General features: G+C 39.9%; 1 protein-coding gene across 2 annotated transcripts in view; it reads left to right on the top strand.

Annotated features, from left to right (window-relative positions):
• LOC125997457 (myomegalin-like) overlaps positions 1–17,687 on the top strand; it is a 192,559-nt gene that overhangs the window by 64,282 nt on the left and 110,590 nt on the right. For both annotated transcript variants that reach the window (XM_049765890.1, XM_049765893.1), the window contains 3 exons: positions 10,244–10,320; positions 14,511–14,634; positions 14,817–14,992. In XM_049765890.1, coding sequence (XP_049621847.1) covers positions 10,244–10,320; positions 14,511–14,634; positions 14,817–14,992 — 377 coding nt within the window. The remainder of the gene's footprint in view (positions 1–10,243; positions 10,321–14,510; positions 14,635–14,816; positions 14,993–17,687) is intronic.

The following is a 17,687-nucleotide window of genomic DNA, read 5'->3' as shown; positions in this document are numbered from 1 at the left end:
TATTTATTTTGGTTTTGGAGCCACACCAGTGACGCTCAGGGGTTACTCCTGCCTATATGCACTCAAAAATCACTCCTGGCTTTGGGGACTATATGGGACACCGGAGGATCAAACTGTGGCCTGTCCTAGGTTAGTGCGTGCAAGGCAAATGCTCTACTGCTTGCGCCATAGCTCCGGCCCTAGCCCCAGATTTTTATTCTACTGTGGTTAGTCCTAGAAACACAATGTGTACTGAGTCTTTCAAATCTTTACAGAACATGTCAAGCTAGACCTGTTAACTGGCTTTGTGTGACTGTGGGTGCTATCAAAGACAACAAAACTTAGGTTAAGTGATATCCCTGATCCCACACAGAGTTCTAACTTCAGAAGGATGGCCTAATGCTTGGATCTGGCTTTAGCCCTGTACAGAGGGCTACTTTCCAGATGTTAGAACCGAAATTCAAGTTTGTTAGCTTTACTGTAAGAAAAATGGTCCTGAACTTTGCAGAACACAAATAACTTTACGTGATTCGATCAAAGCAAGCGTCAACCCAGAACCAAGGACTTCATGGGAACAAATATTAGCTTTAAAATATTTTTTACAAGTTTCCTGTTCTCCTGTTCCAATGAAGCTATAGAAAATCAGTGATGTTTTTATACGTTTTAAACTTCAAATTAAAATTTTAGTTATCCCAAGACTAGGCCTGCTTACTCAGATATCAGAAACCACACAACAGTTTCCAGTTCCCAAATAGCAAAGGAAAACATGCATTTCTGCATGCCTCTAAGCCCCTTCAAGGGGCCGGTCTCTGTCTCCACACAAGGTGTTCTGAGGATTACAGGGACTCCAGCCCCACCCCTGATATTCATGGGAGGCCGCCACATAAACTATGTTAAGCCCAGTCAGACCTATTTATGAACAAGATCACTCTGGCCAAACCAGAGAGATTTATCCTGCTAAGGAATGTTCTGGGGAGAGGGAGAGAAATACTGAGGTCACTGGTATTTATATGTATGTCTTCTCGCTTGCCAGCCCACTTGCGACAGAGTCACAGAGGTTTCTGAAACTCAACCAAGACTTTAATGGAGCTATTGAGAAGGCCTATGCTTTAAGTTCATAGAACACAGCTCAGCGTTTTTTAAGTTAATAGAAAAATAGAACAGAAGATTCAGAGATATATGTTTCTTATAGCCTTGTGTCCCACATAGTTTGTGTGTCCTCACACACAGCCTTCCTTACTGTCAAAGCCCATAGATGTGAGCCTATGGTACTTCACTGCCCTTGTATGTGAGGGTGTGAGTTTGATCTCCAGTACCACCTCACCACTGGCTATGTTCTCTGATATTGCAATAGTGGCAACAACAGTAGGGCTGGGGAATATAAAAACCAACCAACCAACAAAAGATTAGAAAATTCTTCCCTTTTTTAAAATTATTTTATTTAAAGCAAATGTATCACCAAGTTGTCTTAACTGATCGTAATAAATTTGTTTCAGGATGATAGAACGCGAAGTTATTAAAAAACAGAGAGAAAAGAGAAAAAACTGAAACATACACTAAAATAATAATAATATGGAAAAAAGAAAGAAAAATTCATTATAATATAAAATATAATTTATATAAAAATTTATATTCATAAAAATTATTGTATCTCCAGTAAAGATTCTTTTTTTTTAAAAGTCTCTTTTCTTGGGCACCAAACTCAATGTTGAGTAGAAAAGAGTAATCTTTTACTGTCATTGGTTTTTGAGAGGAAGGCCACACCCAGCAGTGCTCAGGGGTTACTCCTGGCTCTGCACTGAGAAATCACTCCTAGTTGGCTCGGGGGACCATTTGGGGTGCCAAGAATTGAACCTGGATCTGTTCTGGGTTGGTCAGATGCAAGGCAATTGCCCTACTGCTGTGCTATTGCTCCAGCCCCAAGAGCTCTCTTTTTTTGAGTGATTCATGCATCACATGACATTTAGGAAACTAGCATTTATTTATTTATTTACTTACTTACTTATTTATTTATTTGGGCAGGGTGGGCAATTCTCAACTCTGCTCATTTACTCCTGGATCTGTGCTCAGGAATGACGTCTGTTGGTGTCTGGGAGATCATGTGATGTTGGAGATCTAACTGGCATCTGCTTACATGTCAAGTAAATACATTAACCCTTAGCCATTTCTCTGGCCCCCAAACCAACCCTAACCTTTTCTGTACTGATACTATATATTTCATCTTTTCATGTATAACCTTTCCATTTAATTTTCGCAATATCCCAATATTTATTAGCACCCACAGGAATAAAACCTTAGAATAAGTTTTAATTTACCTCTAGAACTGAGGATGATCTAGGTAAACTTATGTGAATTCAGTTAAACTGTACCAAAATAACTGAAAATCTGGGGCCGGAGAGATAGCATGGAGGTAGAGCATTTGCCTTGCATGCAGAAGGTCGGTGGTTCGAATCCCAGCATCCCATATGGTCCCCTGAGCCTGCCAGGAGCAATATCTGAGCATAGAGCCAGGAGAAACCCCTGAGTGCTGCCGGGTGTGATCCAAAAAAAAAAAAAAAAAACAAAACAAAACAAAAAAAATAAGTAAAAAAAACCCTGAAAATATGCACTTTCACAAAATTAAAATTAATAGGATGTGAAAAAAGCTAGTTGCTTCCTTTGGGGCACTTTTGTTTTAAAGTCTGCTCTTTGCCAGCACTTACCACTGATTGAAGTCCCAGAATCTTAGTTTCCCTGGGCAGTTCTCTATTTTTTTTTCCCCTATTTTCAAATTTCTATTTTTTCTCCCTAAAACTGGAAACTGAGAAGGAGGACAACCCAAGTTTTGATATCTCTTGAGTTGGGTTTAGATATTAGGAGACTAAATCTAGGAGTCGCACCATGACACTGCAATGATTTGTGTTTCTGCTGTTATTTTTAACCGCCACCTGTGCTCTTTGAGGTTGGCTTCTGTTTCTCCGACTCTACTAGAATGATCCGTTTAAATCCCCTCCAAAGCTGAGGACTGCATGTATGTCTGTTGTGGTCTTTCTAACACCAATTAGAATACCTCACAGTTTCAGGTAGTGCTCAGTAAATATTTTATGTAAGAATAAGTGAATAAACAGTAGCTGGAGCGATGGCGCAGCAGTAGGGCATTTGCCTTGCATGATTGATCCAGGACGGATGCATGTTCGATCCCTGGCATCCCATATGGTCCCCCAAGCCAGGAGCGATTTCTGAGCGCATAGCCAGGAGTAACCCCTGAGCATCACCAAGTGTGGCCCAAAATATATATTAAAAATAAGTGAATAAACAGATATGAAATAGATATCTCACAGCAAGTTCACTGTTCTTAACTCAATGAATATGTTTTTTTGGTCTCTTTTTGGTCTATTTATTTATCTGTTTCTTTAGATTTTTCTTTATGGTCAGTCTGTCTCTCCCTAATACACACATGTGCCTTGGCTCATAGCTGAATATCTAAACATTTGGTCACCTGAGAACTTATCCACAGTCTCCATGCTTGCAACAATATGATAAGTAAGCTTATCTGATCAACCTCAAGCAGGCTGGGAAAGGATAATATTATTTGTAGGAACTTGGATTTTAAATAGAGGATTTTTGTCATTAGGATCTGAATCCTTGCATTTAATTTTGTATGAACAAACTTTCATATTGATTATTTCCCTTCTTTAGTAGGCTGGATACTGAAGCAGACTTTGGCATAGAATTTTCTGGCTTCCAAGAGTCTCTAAACCTATCAATTATGGATCTGATATTGCTTTGCTGTCCTTTCCCTGTCAATGAAGGACAATTGTCGCACTGCACATTGGGGCCATCTTGGCATCTAATTTGGGGCTTAACTACTTTTGTGGATGGTCATGGGTCTTGAGTTTGTAGATAGTACAAGACAGATTGTACTTTTTTGTTTGTATTTTTGTTTGGTTTTGTTTTATTTTTATTTATTTATTTTTTTGAGCCAGAGGTTACTCCTGGCTCTGTGCTCAGAAATCGCTTCTAGCCTGGGGAACCATATGGGATACTGGGGATCAAACCCAGGTCCCTCCTGGGTCAGCCGCATGCAAAGCAAATGCTCAGGCCCCAAAGAGACAGTACTTCTGCATAAACTTTTTTTTGTCTATCCTAGAGTCTGAGGCCTTAATATTCTGCATTTGAATGTCTCGTGATGAGTCTCACATCAAAATAAAATATGAGCAAAGCTGGTGGTATTATTTCTTATTTTTAGAGACCAGAAGGCAAATGCTGATTCCTTGTCATAGAAAAACAAGTTTGGCGGGTGACTCAGTCTTTATTTGGGTTGAAAACTTTTCTCTTGATAAATTGTTCTTTTTATCATTTCATATAATTTAAAGAATTTAGAGTAAAACCTGGATATCATTATTTTTATTTTTGGCTCAGAGGAAGACTTTTATGAAAGTTGACTCCTCTTGGAGTTTCCTACTTTTTTTTTTTAACAAAGATTCAGTACTTGTTTTCTTTCCTCACTGACCCATCTGCTTCCTTTGCACTAAAAGCTCCTTGAGATCAATGACTGTAATGCCAAGAAAAACACTTTAATTTTTGCAACATACTGATTTATCAGCTGCTGATTTTATCCATGAATGCTGTGGTGCTGCTATATCATACTCCCTCCTTTCCACCAACTCCACCTTCCTTCCTTTCTTCCTTCCTTCCTTCCTTCCTTTCTTCCTTCCTTCCTTCCTTCCTTCCTTCCTTCCTTCCTTCCTTCCTTCCTTCCTCCCTCCCTCCCTCCCTTCCTTCCTTCCTTCCTTCCTTCCATCCTTCCTTCCTTCCATCCTTTCTGCCTTCCTGCCTTCCTTCCTGCCTCCCTCCCTTCCTTCCATCCTTCCATCCTTCCTTCCATCCTTCCTTCCTTTCTTCCATCCTTCCTTCTTTTATTCCTTCCTTCCTTCCTTCTTTCCTTCCTTCCATCCTTCCTTTCCTTCCTTCCATCCTTCCTTCTTTCCTTCCTTCCATCCTTCCATCCTTCCTTCCATCCTTCCTTCCTTTCTTCCATCCTTCCTTCTTTTATTCCTTCCTTCCTTCCTTCCTTCTTTCCTTCCTTCCATCCTTCCTTCTTTCCTTCCTTCCATCCTTCCTTCTTTCCTTCCTTCCATCCTTACTGCCTCCATCCCATCCTTCCTTCCTTCTTTCCTTCCTTCCATCCTTCCTTCTTTCCTTCCTTCCTTCCTTCCTTCCTCCCTCCCTTCCTTCCTTCCTTCCTGCCTGCCTTCCTTCCTTCCTTCCATCCATCCTTCCTTCCTTCCATCCTTTCTGCCTTCCTGCCTTCCTTCCTGCCTCCCTCCCTCCCTTCCTTCCATCCTTCCATCCTTCCTTCCTTTCTTCCATCCTTCCTTCCTTTCTTCCATCCTTCCTTCTTTTCTTCCTTCCTTCCTTCCTTCTTTCCTTCCTTCCATCCTTCCTTCTTTCCTTCCTTCCATCCTTACTGCCTCCATCCCATCCTTCCTTTCTTCTTTCCTTCCTTCCATCCTTCCTTCTTTCCTTCCTTCCATCCTTACTGCCTTCCTCCCATCCTTCCTTCCTTCCATCCTTCCTTCCTTCCTTCCTTCTTTCCTTCCTTCCATCCTTCCTTCCTTCCTTCCTTCCTACCTTTCATCCTTCCTTCTTTCCTTCCTTCCATCCTTCCTGCCTCCCTCCCATCCTTCCTTCTTTCCTTCCTTCCATCCTTCCTGCCTCCCTCCCATCCTTCCTTCCTCCCTTCCTTCCATCCTTCCTTCCTTCCTTCTTTCCTTCCTTCCATCCTTCCTGCCTCCATCCTTCCTGCCTCCATCCCATCCTTCCTTCCTTCCTTCCTTCCTTCCTTCCTTCCTTCCTTCCTTCCTTCCTTCCTTCCTTCCTTCCTTCCTTCCTTCCTTCCTCTTTCTTTCTTCCCTCCTTGGATGCCGGGGATTAAACCTGGGTCAGCCATGTGGAAGGCAAATCCCCTACCTGCTATGCTATCACTCTGGCCTCCTGATCTTTTAAACATTCTTATGAAATAGTTATGTGCTGCCCCCTACCTTATACCATCCCCTCCCTGCTAGATGGGAAGATTGAGAAGTTTTATAGAGGGAACTGACTTGCTAAACTCTCTCTTCACCTTCAAGACCTGTACTTTTGACTACTCTACTTAAGTATAATCATATCTTCTTTCATAAGGCACTATAATTTTCATTAGTAACAGGTTTTCATTGCCAAAAAAAATATTCTGGCACTGCTATGAAGTTCTCTCCACCATGACCCAGTATTCCCAGGATCCATTCCTATTCTTCCATTCCCCTAAAGTGATATGTTTTATTATTTATTTAGATTTGGGAGAATAAACATGGCAGTGCTCAGGGGTTAATTCTAGCTCTGGACTCAAGAATTAAGCTTAGCAGACTTGGGAAACAATATGGGATGTTGGGAATGAACCTGGGTAGGTCATGTGCAAGTAATTTTACCGTATTCTCTGTACTATCTCTCTGGCCTCTGATAAATTTTTCTAATTAATGTAGCAACACCATCCTCTCACTATACCACTTTCTATTAAATCAGGTATATTTTGCCATGTTTTTTGAGTTTTGTCTCTGGCTATATAGAGCTGGAGCAAAAATGGAATTCTGGATTTGGTTTCCTTTTCATCTGACCAGTAACACTTTTAGGTTCAGTTTTATTTTCTTTAATATGAAGAAGCTGCAATTAATAACTAGTAAATCCTTCAAAGCTGTAATTCTCTTACCAAAGTAATTAAAATTTTGACTTAATTTTTTTATCTAGCATTTAGAAAATTAAAGACTATGTAATTTGTCTTCTACATTTTCTCTTCTTCAGATTTGAATATTTTTCTGGGTAGTGCTCAGCACGAGCTAGTTTGGAAACAGGAGAGAACGAATGAAGGTTTTTCAACTGCTTTGTACAAGGCAGTGAGTGACCTTGTGCCCAACTTCCTAAACTGTGGGTCTCCACTCCCTAGGGTATCACAATTTAGATTGTGAGGGCTACAGAGAATTTGGCAGCAGTAAAAGATTCCTGAGTCTGACATAACCAAAAATTAATTTCAAAATCAACTACCTTAGTGAATCTGAGTTGCTTGCCCATGTTAACATTTCTCAGGTATAAAGAAGTCACAGTGGAACAAGTTTAAGATTCTAGTCCTAGAAGAACCCTGTGTCATGGGTACATTACCTCAATCTTCATAAAATCTTCTGGAGAGTAGAAATTATTGGTTTTTGTTTGTTTTTTTGGTTTTTGGGGGCACACCCAGCAGCACTCAGGAGTTACTCCTGACTCTGTGCTCAGAAATCACTCCTAGTAGGCTTGGGAGACCCTATGGGATGCCAGAAATGGAACCCAAGTGGGCTGCATGCAAGGTAAATGCCCTACCCACCGTACTATCACTCCAGCCCTAAATTACTGTGCTTAAATTGAAAGTAACCTAGGAGAAAAATGATATTCAGAGTGATTAAATAACCTGCCTAAATAAATAGACTCATCATCTTAACTAATTCTTTCTGACTTAGAATGGTTTCTTTTGCTGTTTCACAGCTCTTCCCAATTTTCCTGTTTGCTTGCTTGCTTTTAATGAAATATTCAAGACTTTTCACGCAAAAATATTCAAGGCTTTTCATGCAAAAGGTCAAAGAACTTTTTCAACCTTCTGTCGATCAGTTTATGCCTAAAAGATCTTCGCTATGTTTATACATCAGGAGATTGAGAACAATTATTTATGTGGTTTCACATAAAACACACCTTTGTGTTTTCAGACACGAGGTTTCAGTATTCAGCTCCTTAGCACTTCTGGTTTATCTCACTGGTTTAACAATTCTATAGACTTTCCTTTTATTTTTTTGTTTTTTTTTTTTTTGGGGGGGGGCACAGCCAAAGTTGCTCATGAGTTACTCCTAGCTCTGTACTCAGAAGTCATTCCTAGTGGTGCCCAGGGAGTCATATGCGATGCTGGGATTGAACCCAGGTCAACCGCATGCAAGGCAAATGCACTAATCACTGTGCTATTGCTCAAGCCCTTGAACTTTCCTTTTTTGGTTTTTAATTTTTTTTTTTACAAACAATTGATTGCGTTATTCTAATTAACAATAATGTTAATGATGAATTCCTGTGTATCTAATTTTAACACCACACTCATCACCACTGTACCCACCTCCCTCCTCCAAGACCCCAATGTCCCTTCCTTTCACTATTCATTAAACTCAATTTTGTGGATCAGTTCCCCATTGTATTGCCTTTGACTCTTTTTTGCTACCTTGTTGTATGCTTTAAGTCCCACATGTCAGAGCAATCGCCTGTATCGACCTGTTTCCTTCTGACTTCACTTAGCACGATACAGTCTAGTTATACCTATGTCACAGCAAATTGCATTACTTTGTTCTTTCTTAGAGCTGCATAGTATTCTATTGTGTATACGACAACTCGATCTATTCATCTATCATTGGGTTCTGCCCATAGCTTTGCTACTATATTAAATGCAGTTATAAATATAATGTATATACATCCATTTGAATTAATGTTTTATGTTTTGGGAGTAGATACTAAGAAGTGGTATTGCTGGATTATATGGGAGTTATATTCCTATTTTTTGAGATATTTTCCTGTTGCCTTTACTGGACTTTTCTAATTTAATAAGTTGAAAGAACCAAAGAACATCATCACTGTTGGTTTCTTAACATTTCATGGGGGCTTTTAACCACTCTTTTTCTATTCTTTTTGACTCATTTTCATATTCTGGATGGAAATACTTTATCAAAATATTTCCCATGATTCTGAGTGTGATAATCACAGTGAATTGGTGACAAATAATATCAGCATTATATTTTGAGTGAAGAGTTCATGAAAGCTAACAGCAATCTCCATATGATAGTGTTGATGATGAAAACAAAATCCAGAGTAACTGTATGTCTATGTTCTACATACTGTTCAAAGTCCTGTATTCATTTATGCTCCACAATACTCAGGAAAGTATATGAATGGAGGAGTTAAAGATAGATCTATGGTTACAAATGATTTTGTTATATCCATTACTCAGACATACCACCTCACTTCCTTGAAAGTCTTGCTTAGGCATCATTTTGTATGATGGTCTTTGTGTTGAGCACAGAGCTGAGAACTTAGAAACTGGTCAGTAAATTCTGTTTCACTACTTTACCAGTTAAAATGGATGAATATCTTTCCCCTGGGCTCTGGAATGAATATTTAATAGAGATCTTGGACTTTTCATCATTCAAAACTGAAATATATTTTGCTGCTTATTTGCTAATCTCTTTATGTTAGCTTAGCCAGATAACATACAGGATATAGGATGTTTGGTTAAACTTGAATTTTAGATAAATAACAAATAAACAAGTTATGAGCCTTGAAGTAGATAAGATAATTCTAATCTTACTTCATATCAACCTATGTTCTATCCTAAATATCTAGAAGTACCAGATGTCATGTAATGAGAGAGTTAAAGTCTGTATAATATGATTTTAAAATTCTTAAGTTCACGGGGCCAGAGCTATAGCCCAGTGGTAAGGCAAACGTTTGCCTTGCATGTAGCCAACACAGTACGGACTCTGGTTTGAATCCCATATGATCCCCCAGGCCTGCCACGAGCGACTTCTGAGTGAAGAGCCAGGAGTACCTCCTGAGCGCCACAGGTGTGGCCCCAAAACCAAAAACCAAAATAAAAATAATAATCCTTAAGTTCAACTGCATTTTAAATTCTAAAATTCATCCATTCTAAGTGCTCTCACATATCTCTTTTCTCCATTAATATCTTTGACCACTCTGTATAAGAAGTGGGGATATGTAATGCTTCACATGACAGTGATGTTACCTTGCACTCCTAAAAAATATACGTATTGGTGGCAGTTATGTGTCATATTTGACAGTAATTTTCTTCCTTTGTTCTAGAATTTTTAATACTCTTGGACATATTTTAGTCTCTGCACCTTGAACCACTCTGATTCAAAGGCCATTTTTCTTTTTACTTCACAAATTTTTTCCTGTCTTTTGCTACATTATATGGACACGCCATTTTAAAAAGAAGAGATAAATTCTAGGAAATTATAAATGGACTTGAGAAACAGGCACATGTCCCGAGGACTTGCTAAAGCTATACTATGTGTTACAAATCCAACTGAATCCCCACTTGTGTTAAAGGCCATAACAAGGGCTAAGTGAAATATGAAACTATGGACCAAGGGAAATTTTAGATAGAAACGTGCTCCTGGGTAGAGGATCTGTGGTAGTTCCTAATGTTTAATGTCTGTGTGCTTTTCAGAACATTGAGCTGAAAGTTGAAGTGGAGAGCCTGAAACAAGAGCTTCAGGAGAAGAAACAGCACTTGGATAAAACATGGTAGGTTGAAGTTTGTTTAAGTAAAACCATGTTTTTTCTTTTTTTTAATATAATTTTTATTTTAGCTATAGTGGCTTCCATATCATTCATAGTAATATTCAAGGTACATATTTACATTGAATCAGGGGAATTCCCATCACCGAATTATCCTCCCACTACCGCTCCCATCCTACCTCCCATATCTTCTACTCTCCCCGCCCCCCCAAGGGCTGCTAGAATGCGTGGTCCCTTCTGTGTCTAGTTTATTACTTAGTGGTCATATAGCTGTTTGGTCTTGGTGCCTCCATTACTGCCCCCTCTAATTGGGAGGTGGGACTAGAAAGTTCAAGTTATGTGGTTTTGTTTGAGGAAGAGAAAGGTAATATAATGGGGTAAAAATCATAAAAACATGTTTTATTTGGAAGTTAAGAGAGAGTAACACACAAAGAGCTAGCTTCGTTTCAGTTATTGCATTTGTAGCAAGTACACCTTAGATTTTGTCATAGATTGAAAATTCATCAGACTTACTATAAATCCTCTAGTTAGCAATCTACATAACAAGGACTGGGTGGCTAGGGCATTTGCCTTGCCCTTGGCTGACCTGGGTTTTATACCTAACACTTTCTATGATCCTGAGCCTGCCAAGAGTGATTCTGGAGAGTAGAGTCAGGAGTAACTCCTGATTACCACCAGTGTGGGTCAACAACCAAACATTTCCCACTCCTGTCAAACTCCAAAAAAATTAATTCATATAACATCTAGGTAGAGTGTGGGGAAAATGGGTGCTCTGGTAAGGGAGCTGGTAAGGAACAATATTATGGCAACATCTTTGCATGTAAGACTAAATAGTACGAGATAAGCATTTTCTTTGGTCAAATAACCCTTAGAAAAATCCATTCTCATTAGTAAAAGCAATCATATGAAAGAGTAAAAGTCCAAGGATGTTTACTGTTCCAGTATCTGTAATGGCAAAAACTTGAACTAATGGGGCAATCAGTGAAGAGTTGTGATAAAAAAAAAATAGTCCTATTTTTCACAGTCAATTTCAAAGAATGAGTTAAACTTTATAATATAGTCTTGATAGGAAGACCCAGGGATCTAAGAACTTGGGGAAACATTGATTACTAGCTACACTAAAAGCCCACACAAAGACTTTTATTTTGTGTGTATAATGTTTGCTAGAATTGCATGGAAAAAGCTAGTGTGGTTACATAATGTGACAGACTTTAACAGTTTATTTCAAGGAAGAGAAATGGAAAGTAAAATGGAGATTCAAAAAAATATCCCCTTTTTTGTTCCTTTTTATTTATTTATTTTTTTTTTTGAGGGGAGAACACACCCAGCTGAATGTAAGGATCTGAATTTATTCTAAAGTATGTGATCCCACCCACCAGGCTTTTTAGTTTTCTATTGTTTCTTATGACTTAGGGAGATAGCTCAAGAGTGATTGGGGTGCATGGCTTGAGGCCTTAGCACCACATGGTCCAGTGAGCACACTGGTGTCATCCTTGTGAACTCTAGTACTACTGGGCCCAGCAGCAATACATCGTTCAAGCAATGAACTTTCTCACCTGCACACACAAGTTAAATACTAAAAGGACTAGCTAGCCCTTGTTCCTCTTGTGTACTGCTGGGTAGACCCAGCCCCAAATAGGTTATATTCATTAATACATATAATTTGTACTATATGTAATCAGAAAAAAATGATGAGTTTAAAATGACAGGCATTATTAGAGACTCAAATAACTTTCAGATTATATTTTAAGTCAGCATACTTTCAATATGAGCTGGCATTCTTTTTGTACTTGAGTATTCTTTTTTTTTGGGGGGGGGAGAGGATGCTCAGGGGTTCCTCCTGGCTCTACGCTCAGAAATCACCCCTGGCAGGCACGGGGGACCATATGGGATGCCGGGATTCGAACCACCGTCCTTCTGCATGGAAAGCAAATGCCTTACCTCCATGCTATCTCGCCGGCCCCTAGTATTCTTGATATTTAGCATGACAGCCAGCAAGAACAAAATACTCAAAACCAGTCTTTTTTTTTTTTTTTTGGCTTTTGGGCCACAGCCGGTGACGCTCAGGGGTTACTACTAGCTATGCGCTCAGAAGTCGCTCCTGGCTTGGGGGACCATATGGGACACCGGGGGATCGAACCGCGGTCCGTCCTAGCTAGCACTGGCAAGGCAGACACCTTACCTCTAGCGCCACCATGCCGGCCCCCAAAACCAGTCTCAAAGTAACTATAATATGTTATTATTTTTAATATTTCTAAGACTTTGATGAGCGAATAGGTTCTAGAAAAAAGTATAACAATAGATTAAAACATTTTGAGATTTGTGCAATGTTTAACTTTTTATTTATTTATTTATTTATTTATTTATTTTATTTTTGGCTTTGGGGCCACATCAGGCAGCATCTAGGAGTTACTCCTGGATCTACACTCAGAAATTACTCCTGGCAGACTTGGGGAATCATATGGAATGCCAGGAATCGAACCCGGAACAAGGCAAATGCTCAGCCTGATGGCTATGCTATCACTCTGGCTCCACCCAGTACAATGATTCATTTTTTATTAGGTAGCTTTAATCCTACTTGTAGAACTGAGCAAAATAAGGTACAGAGAGTTAAAATCTTCTAAGATAAGTAGCAGAACTCCCTCACCTAATTTTAAGTTCAAGGTGTTTGTCTTCTGACTACAATAGCTGTAATCTAGAAAGCTAGCATTCTCAGTTGAGTTATTTGGCAAGCATGGAACTTCCATTCTCATGTTTTAGTTAGCTGTTGCTTCATGTTTTTTTTTTTTTTTAATTTGTTTATTGGTTTGGTTTTGCTGGTACTCAGGGCTAACTCCTGGCTCTGTACTCAGGAATTACTCCTGGAGGGGCTCTGGGACCATGCAGTATGCCAATGATTGAACACAAGTAAACTGTGTGCAAGGCAAGCACCCTACCTGCTAGGCAATCTCTCCACCCCTCATTCATTGCATTTCTTAAAGGATATAGAGTCAAAATAAAAGTCAATGATTCCTGAGGTTTTCCCATTTAGAGGTCTTGAGATATTTCTCTTGAGTGTGTCCCAAGACCCTCTTTGTGTGTGTGTGTGTGTGTGTGTGTGTGTGTGTGTGTGTGTGTGTGTGTGTGTGTGTTTTAATGTGGGTTTTGGGTCACATCCAGTGGCACTCAGAGGTTACTCCTGACTATATGCTCAGAAATCGCTCCTGGCTTATGGGACCAAATAGGACACCAGGGGATCAAGCCAAGGTCTAGCGTGAGCAAGGCAGACGCCTTACACCCTGCGCCACCACTCTTTGCCCCAACTTTGGGTTTTTATTTATTTATTTATTTATTTATTTATTTATTTATTTATTTATTTGGTGTGGGGGTTAACACACCCAGAGGAATTTAAGACTCTGGGCTAAAGGATCACTTGTGGCAGTGTTTAGGGGATTATACATCCCTTCAAGGGATGAATACAGTCAGCCACAGGCAAAAGAAGGGCCTATTCAGTTGTGTTATCTCTTTAGCCCAGCCCACACCCTCCTTTCTCTCTAAATAATAATAACAAAGTTAGAAGATAAATATAACCTCTGGGAAAGTACTGAACATTTTCTAGAAGTTACCACAATAATAAAATCCTGTGGTGAGCCAAGTATATTCTATTTCCTTGGCATTCGGGATTGAACCCAGGTTGGGTCTCAGATATAAATGCTTACAGATTGGGCCAAGAGATAGCACAGTGGCATTTGCCTTGCAAGCAGCCGATCCAGGACCTAAGGTGGTTGGTTCAAATCCTATATGGTCTTCCATGCCTGCCAAGAGCTATTTCTGAGCAGATAGCCAGGAGTAATGTAAGAAAGAGCACTCCATTAGTAACTGTAGAGTAGGGGGCTGGAGAGATAGAGATAACACAGCTGTAGAGCATTTGCCTTGCACATGGAGGACCAGGGAGGGACTGGGTTCAATTCCCTGCATTCCATATGGTCCTGCAGCCTGCCAGGGGAGATTTCTGAGTGCAGAGCTAGGAGTAACTCCTGAGCACCACCAGATGTAGCCCAGAAACCAATGAATCAATCAATAAATAAAGTTTAAAAAATAATTGTAGAGGTAAATCAGATTTACTTTTCTTCTCATGGGTGTGACTTCGAAGAACAAAACCTACCTTCAGGGAGTTACATGACTACTTCTGATGGGCCACTGCCTTTTGATTTTAGGGCTGATGCAGAAAATCTTAACAGCCATAATGAAGCTGAACTGAGGCGCCAATATGAAGAGAGACAGCAAGAGACAGAGCATGTTCATGAACTCCTGGAAAATAAGATCCAACTTCTTCAGGAGGTAAGTGGAAGTTCCAAAAGCCCAGAGCCAAAGGTGCTCTTCCGAAAGTGCTCTTATGCGGCTGCTCTGCCTTCTGGCTGTTCTCTTTCCCCACTCTGCTTTTCTTCCTACACTCAATTATTTCAGGATTTTTAGCCTCTGGTTAAGGCTTTCTAGCATCACAGTTTTCATTCCTTTTGCAGGAATCCAGGCTAGCAAAGAATGAAGCTGCCCGGATGGCTGCTCTGGTGGAAGCAGAGAAAGAGTGCAACTTGGAACTCTCAGAAAAACTGAAGGACATCACCAAGGACAGGGAAGAGGTGCCAGGAGAGCTGGTCAGACCTGAACCGTACACAGCGGTTTTGGCTCAGAAGGACAAGTAGGTGTTTTTGATGCTATATTTACCACAGTATTTGCCTGTTCATGTGTCTGTGAAATGATATAGCTGTGACACTTCCATTTTAAAAACGTGTGGCTCAGTGGTAGAGCATTTGCCTTGCATGTGGGAAGCCCCAGGTTAGATTTCCAACACCACAGGGTCACTAAACACTACCAACAGCACTCCTCCAGGCACTGAATCGCCCAAGAATTGCCAAGTATGGCTCAAAACTAAAAAATAAATAAGCAAATTAAAAAAGAAAAGCAAGAACTGGAGCAATAGATAAGGCATTTGCCTTGTATGAGGTTGACCTTGGTTTGATCTCCAAGTATCCCATATTGTCGTGTCCCCCTCCACCCCCGAGCCTGCCAGGAACGATTTTTTGTTTGTTTGTTTTTGTTTTGGGGTCATACCTGGCGGTCTCTGGCTCTGCACTCAGAAATCACACCTGGCAGGCTCAGAACCACATGGGATGCCAGGAATCAAACATGTCTGTCCTGGGTTGGCTTTGAGCAAGGCAAATGCCCTAATACTGTGCAAACTCTCTAGCCTCACACACACACACACTGAGGAGAGATTTCTGAACACAGAGTCAGGAGTAACCCCTGAGCCTGGCTGAGTGTGACCCCAAAACCAAACCAAATCAACCAACAACAGCAACAACACAAAACCCCAAAACCAAAACTAATAGTGGGCCTTAACCAGTTCTAAGACTTGGTCACTCCTTTCTTCCAAAGATGTTTCTTTTCAGAATTGGAATCTCTATAATATTCACTAAGAGAAATTCACTTTCAGAAGTTAAAAGATCAAATTGGTCTAAATAGAAAAATAGTCAAATTGTGGCAAACATTGACATGTATTCAGCACATATATGTGCAGACTCTGGTAGAGGCACAAAAATGTTTTGAAGACATAGATAGGACTGCCATCTATTCCAGAGTCAAAGGGCAAGGTGCCATTGACAGTTTTCCAGAAGGAATGCAATCTGAACTGCTTTTTGAAGAATGCATCAGAATTGGAAGAAAGCTAGTATAGAAAATGGTGGGGAAGGGACTTGTTCTGTTCACAAAGAGAAGCTAAAAGAATAGAAATATTTCAGTACCTTAATGCTTCACAGCTTGAGCAGAGGATATGGAAATGTATGAGAGGTTGGCATATTGAAAGTAGATGTAAGATATGCCAACTTAGTGTGCCATACTTAGGAAATTGTTCTTTCTCCTGGTGGTAATTGGACAGTGGTTGAGAAAACTATCATCAAACACCTGGATTATAGGAACAATGTCCTAGCTATTTTCTTTACTTCCAGTTCTACTCTTTTTTTTATTCTACTCCATTGCAACCATTCAGAGAATTAAATAATATCAAAGTGACCAATAATTAAACCTACTAGAATCTAGTAACTAGATATATATCTAGTTACTAGATATATATATATATATATATATATATATATATATATATATATATATATATCTAGTAACTAGATATATAATAACACAGCAAAAAAGTAAGACAGAAAGTCTCAAGTGATTTTTATGTGTATAGATAAAAACACAGTTTAAGTACAATGAATTATAATATGATCGTTTAAGACACAAACCTAGTCAGATCATTGCAAAGTAATTTAAAAATATCCCTAACGGGGCTGGAGTTGGAGCGATAACACAGCGGTAGGGCATTTGCCTTACATGCAACCAACCTGGGTTCAATTTCTGGCATCCTATAGAGTCCCCCAAGCCTACCAGGGGTGATTTCTGGGTGCAGAGCCAGGAGTAATCCCCGAGCATCACTGGGTGTGGCCCCCAAAATAAAACAAACAAATAAAAACATAAAAATATCTTTAACATGGAGCCAAAGCAGTAACACAGTGTGTAGTGTTTACCTTGGGCATGGCTGATCCGGGTTGGATTCCTGGCATTCCATATGGTCCTCTGAACCTGCCAGGAATGATTTCTGAGAGCAGAGCCAAGAAGTAACCCCTGAGTACAAGGTGTGTCCCTAAAATTAACATATATATATATATATACACAAACACACACGTATATACCCAACATGTTCAAGAAATAAGATGGATTCTCATTAAATCTTTTTATAATATGAATATTACACATTGCAAATAAACTTGCATTTATCATTTGTTAGAAGAGTATTATACCAAGAGAAATTAGTCAGGGGGAGAAAGGCCAGCATAGAATGACTTCATATATGTACTATAAGGAAATAGTAAGGGAATAACAAAAGCCCAAAGGTAATAGAAAAACAAAGCATGAGAACTGATCTATGCTACTGAAGCTTGCTACTGTGGGCAGTGGGGGAGAGGAAGAGGAATTGGAGAGAGGTGTTAAACTGGTGAAGGAGATAGAACTAAAAGACAATGGTGAAAGGAAGTGAGAACTTGGGGGAAAGGACTGGGTGCTGAAGGTAGTAAAGTGGAGTGCTTGAAACCCTATCAGTAAAGGTTTTGCAAACCACACTGCCTAAATTTTTCTTGGGGGGGTCACAAGCGGTGCTCAGGGGTTACTCTTGGCTCTGTGCTCAGAAATCTCTCCTGGCAGGCTCAGGAGACCATATGGATGCCAGGAATCAAACTGGTGTCCATTCTGTGTAGGCTGTGTGCAAGGCAAATGCCCTGCCTCTGTGCTATCTCTCTGGCCCCACGTAACATTTTTTAAATGTCTGTTAGAAGCAGATTGGT

Source organism: Suncus etruscus, chromosome 19 (assembly GCF_024139225.1).
Source record: "Suncus etruscus isolate mSunEtr1 chromosome 19, mSunEtr1.pri.cur, whole genome shotgun sequence".
NCBI classification, from domain to species: domain Eukaryota; kingdom Metazoa; phylum Chordata; class Mammalia; order Eulipotyphla; family Soricidae; genus Suncus; species Suncus etruscus.
Note: the sequence above shows the minus strand (reverse complement) of the source record. Positions and strands in the feature narration are given on the sequence as shown.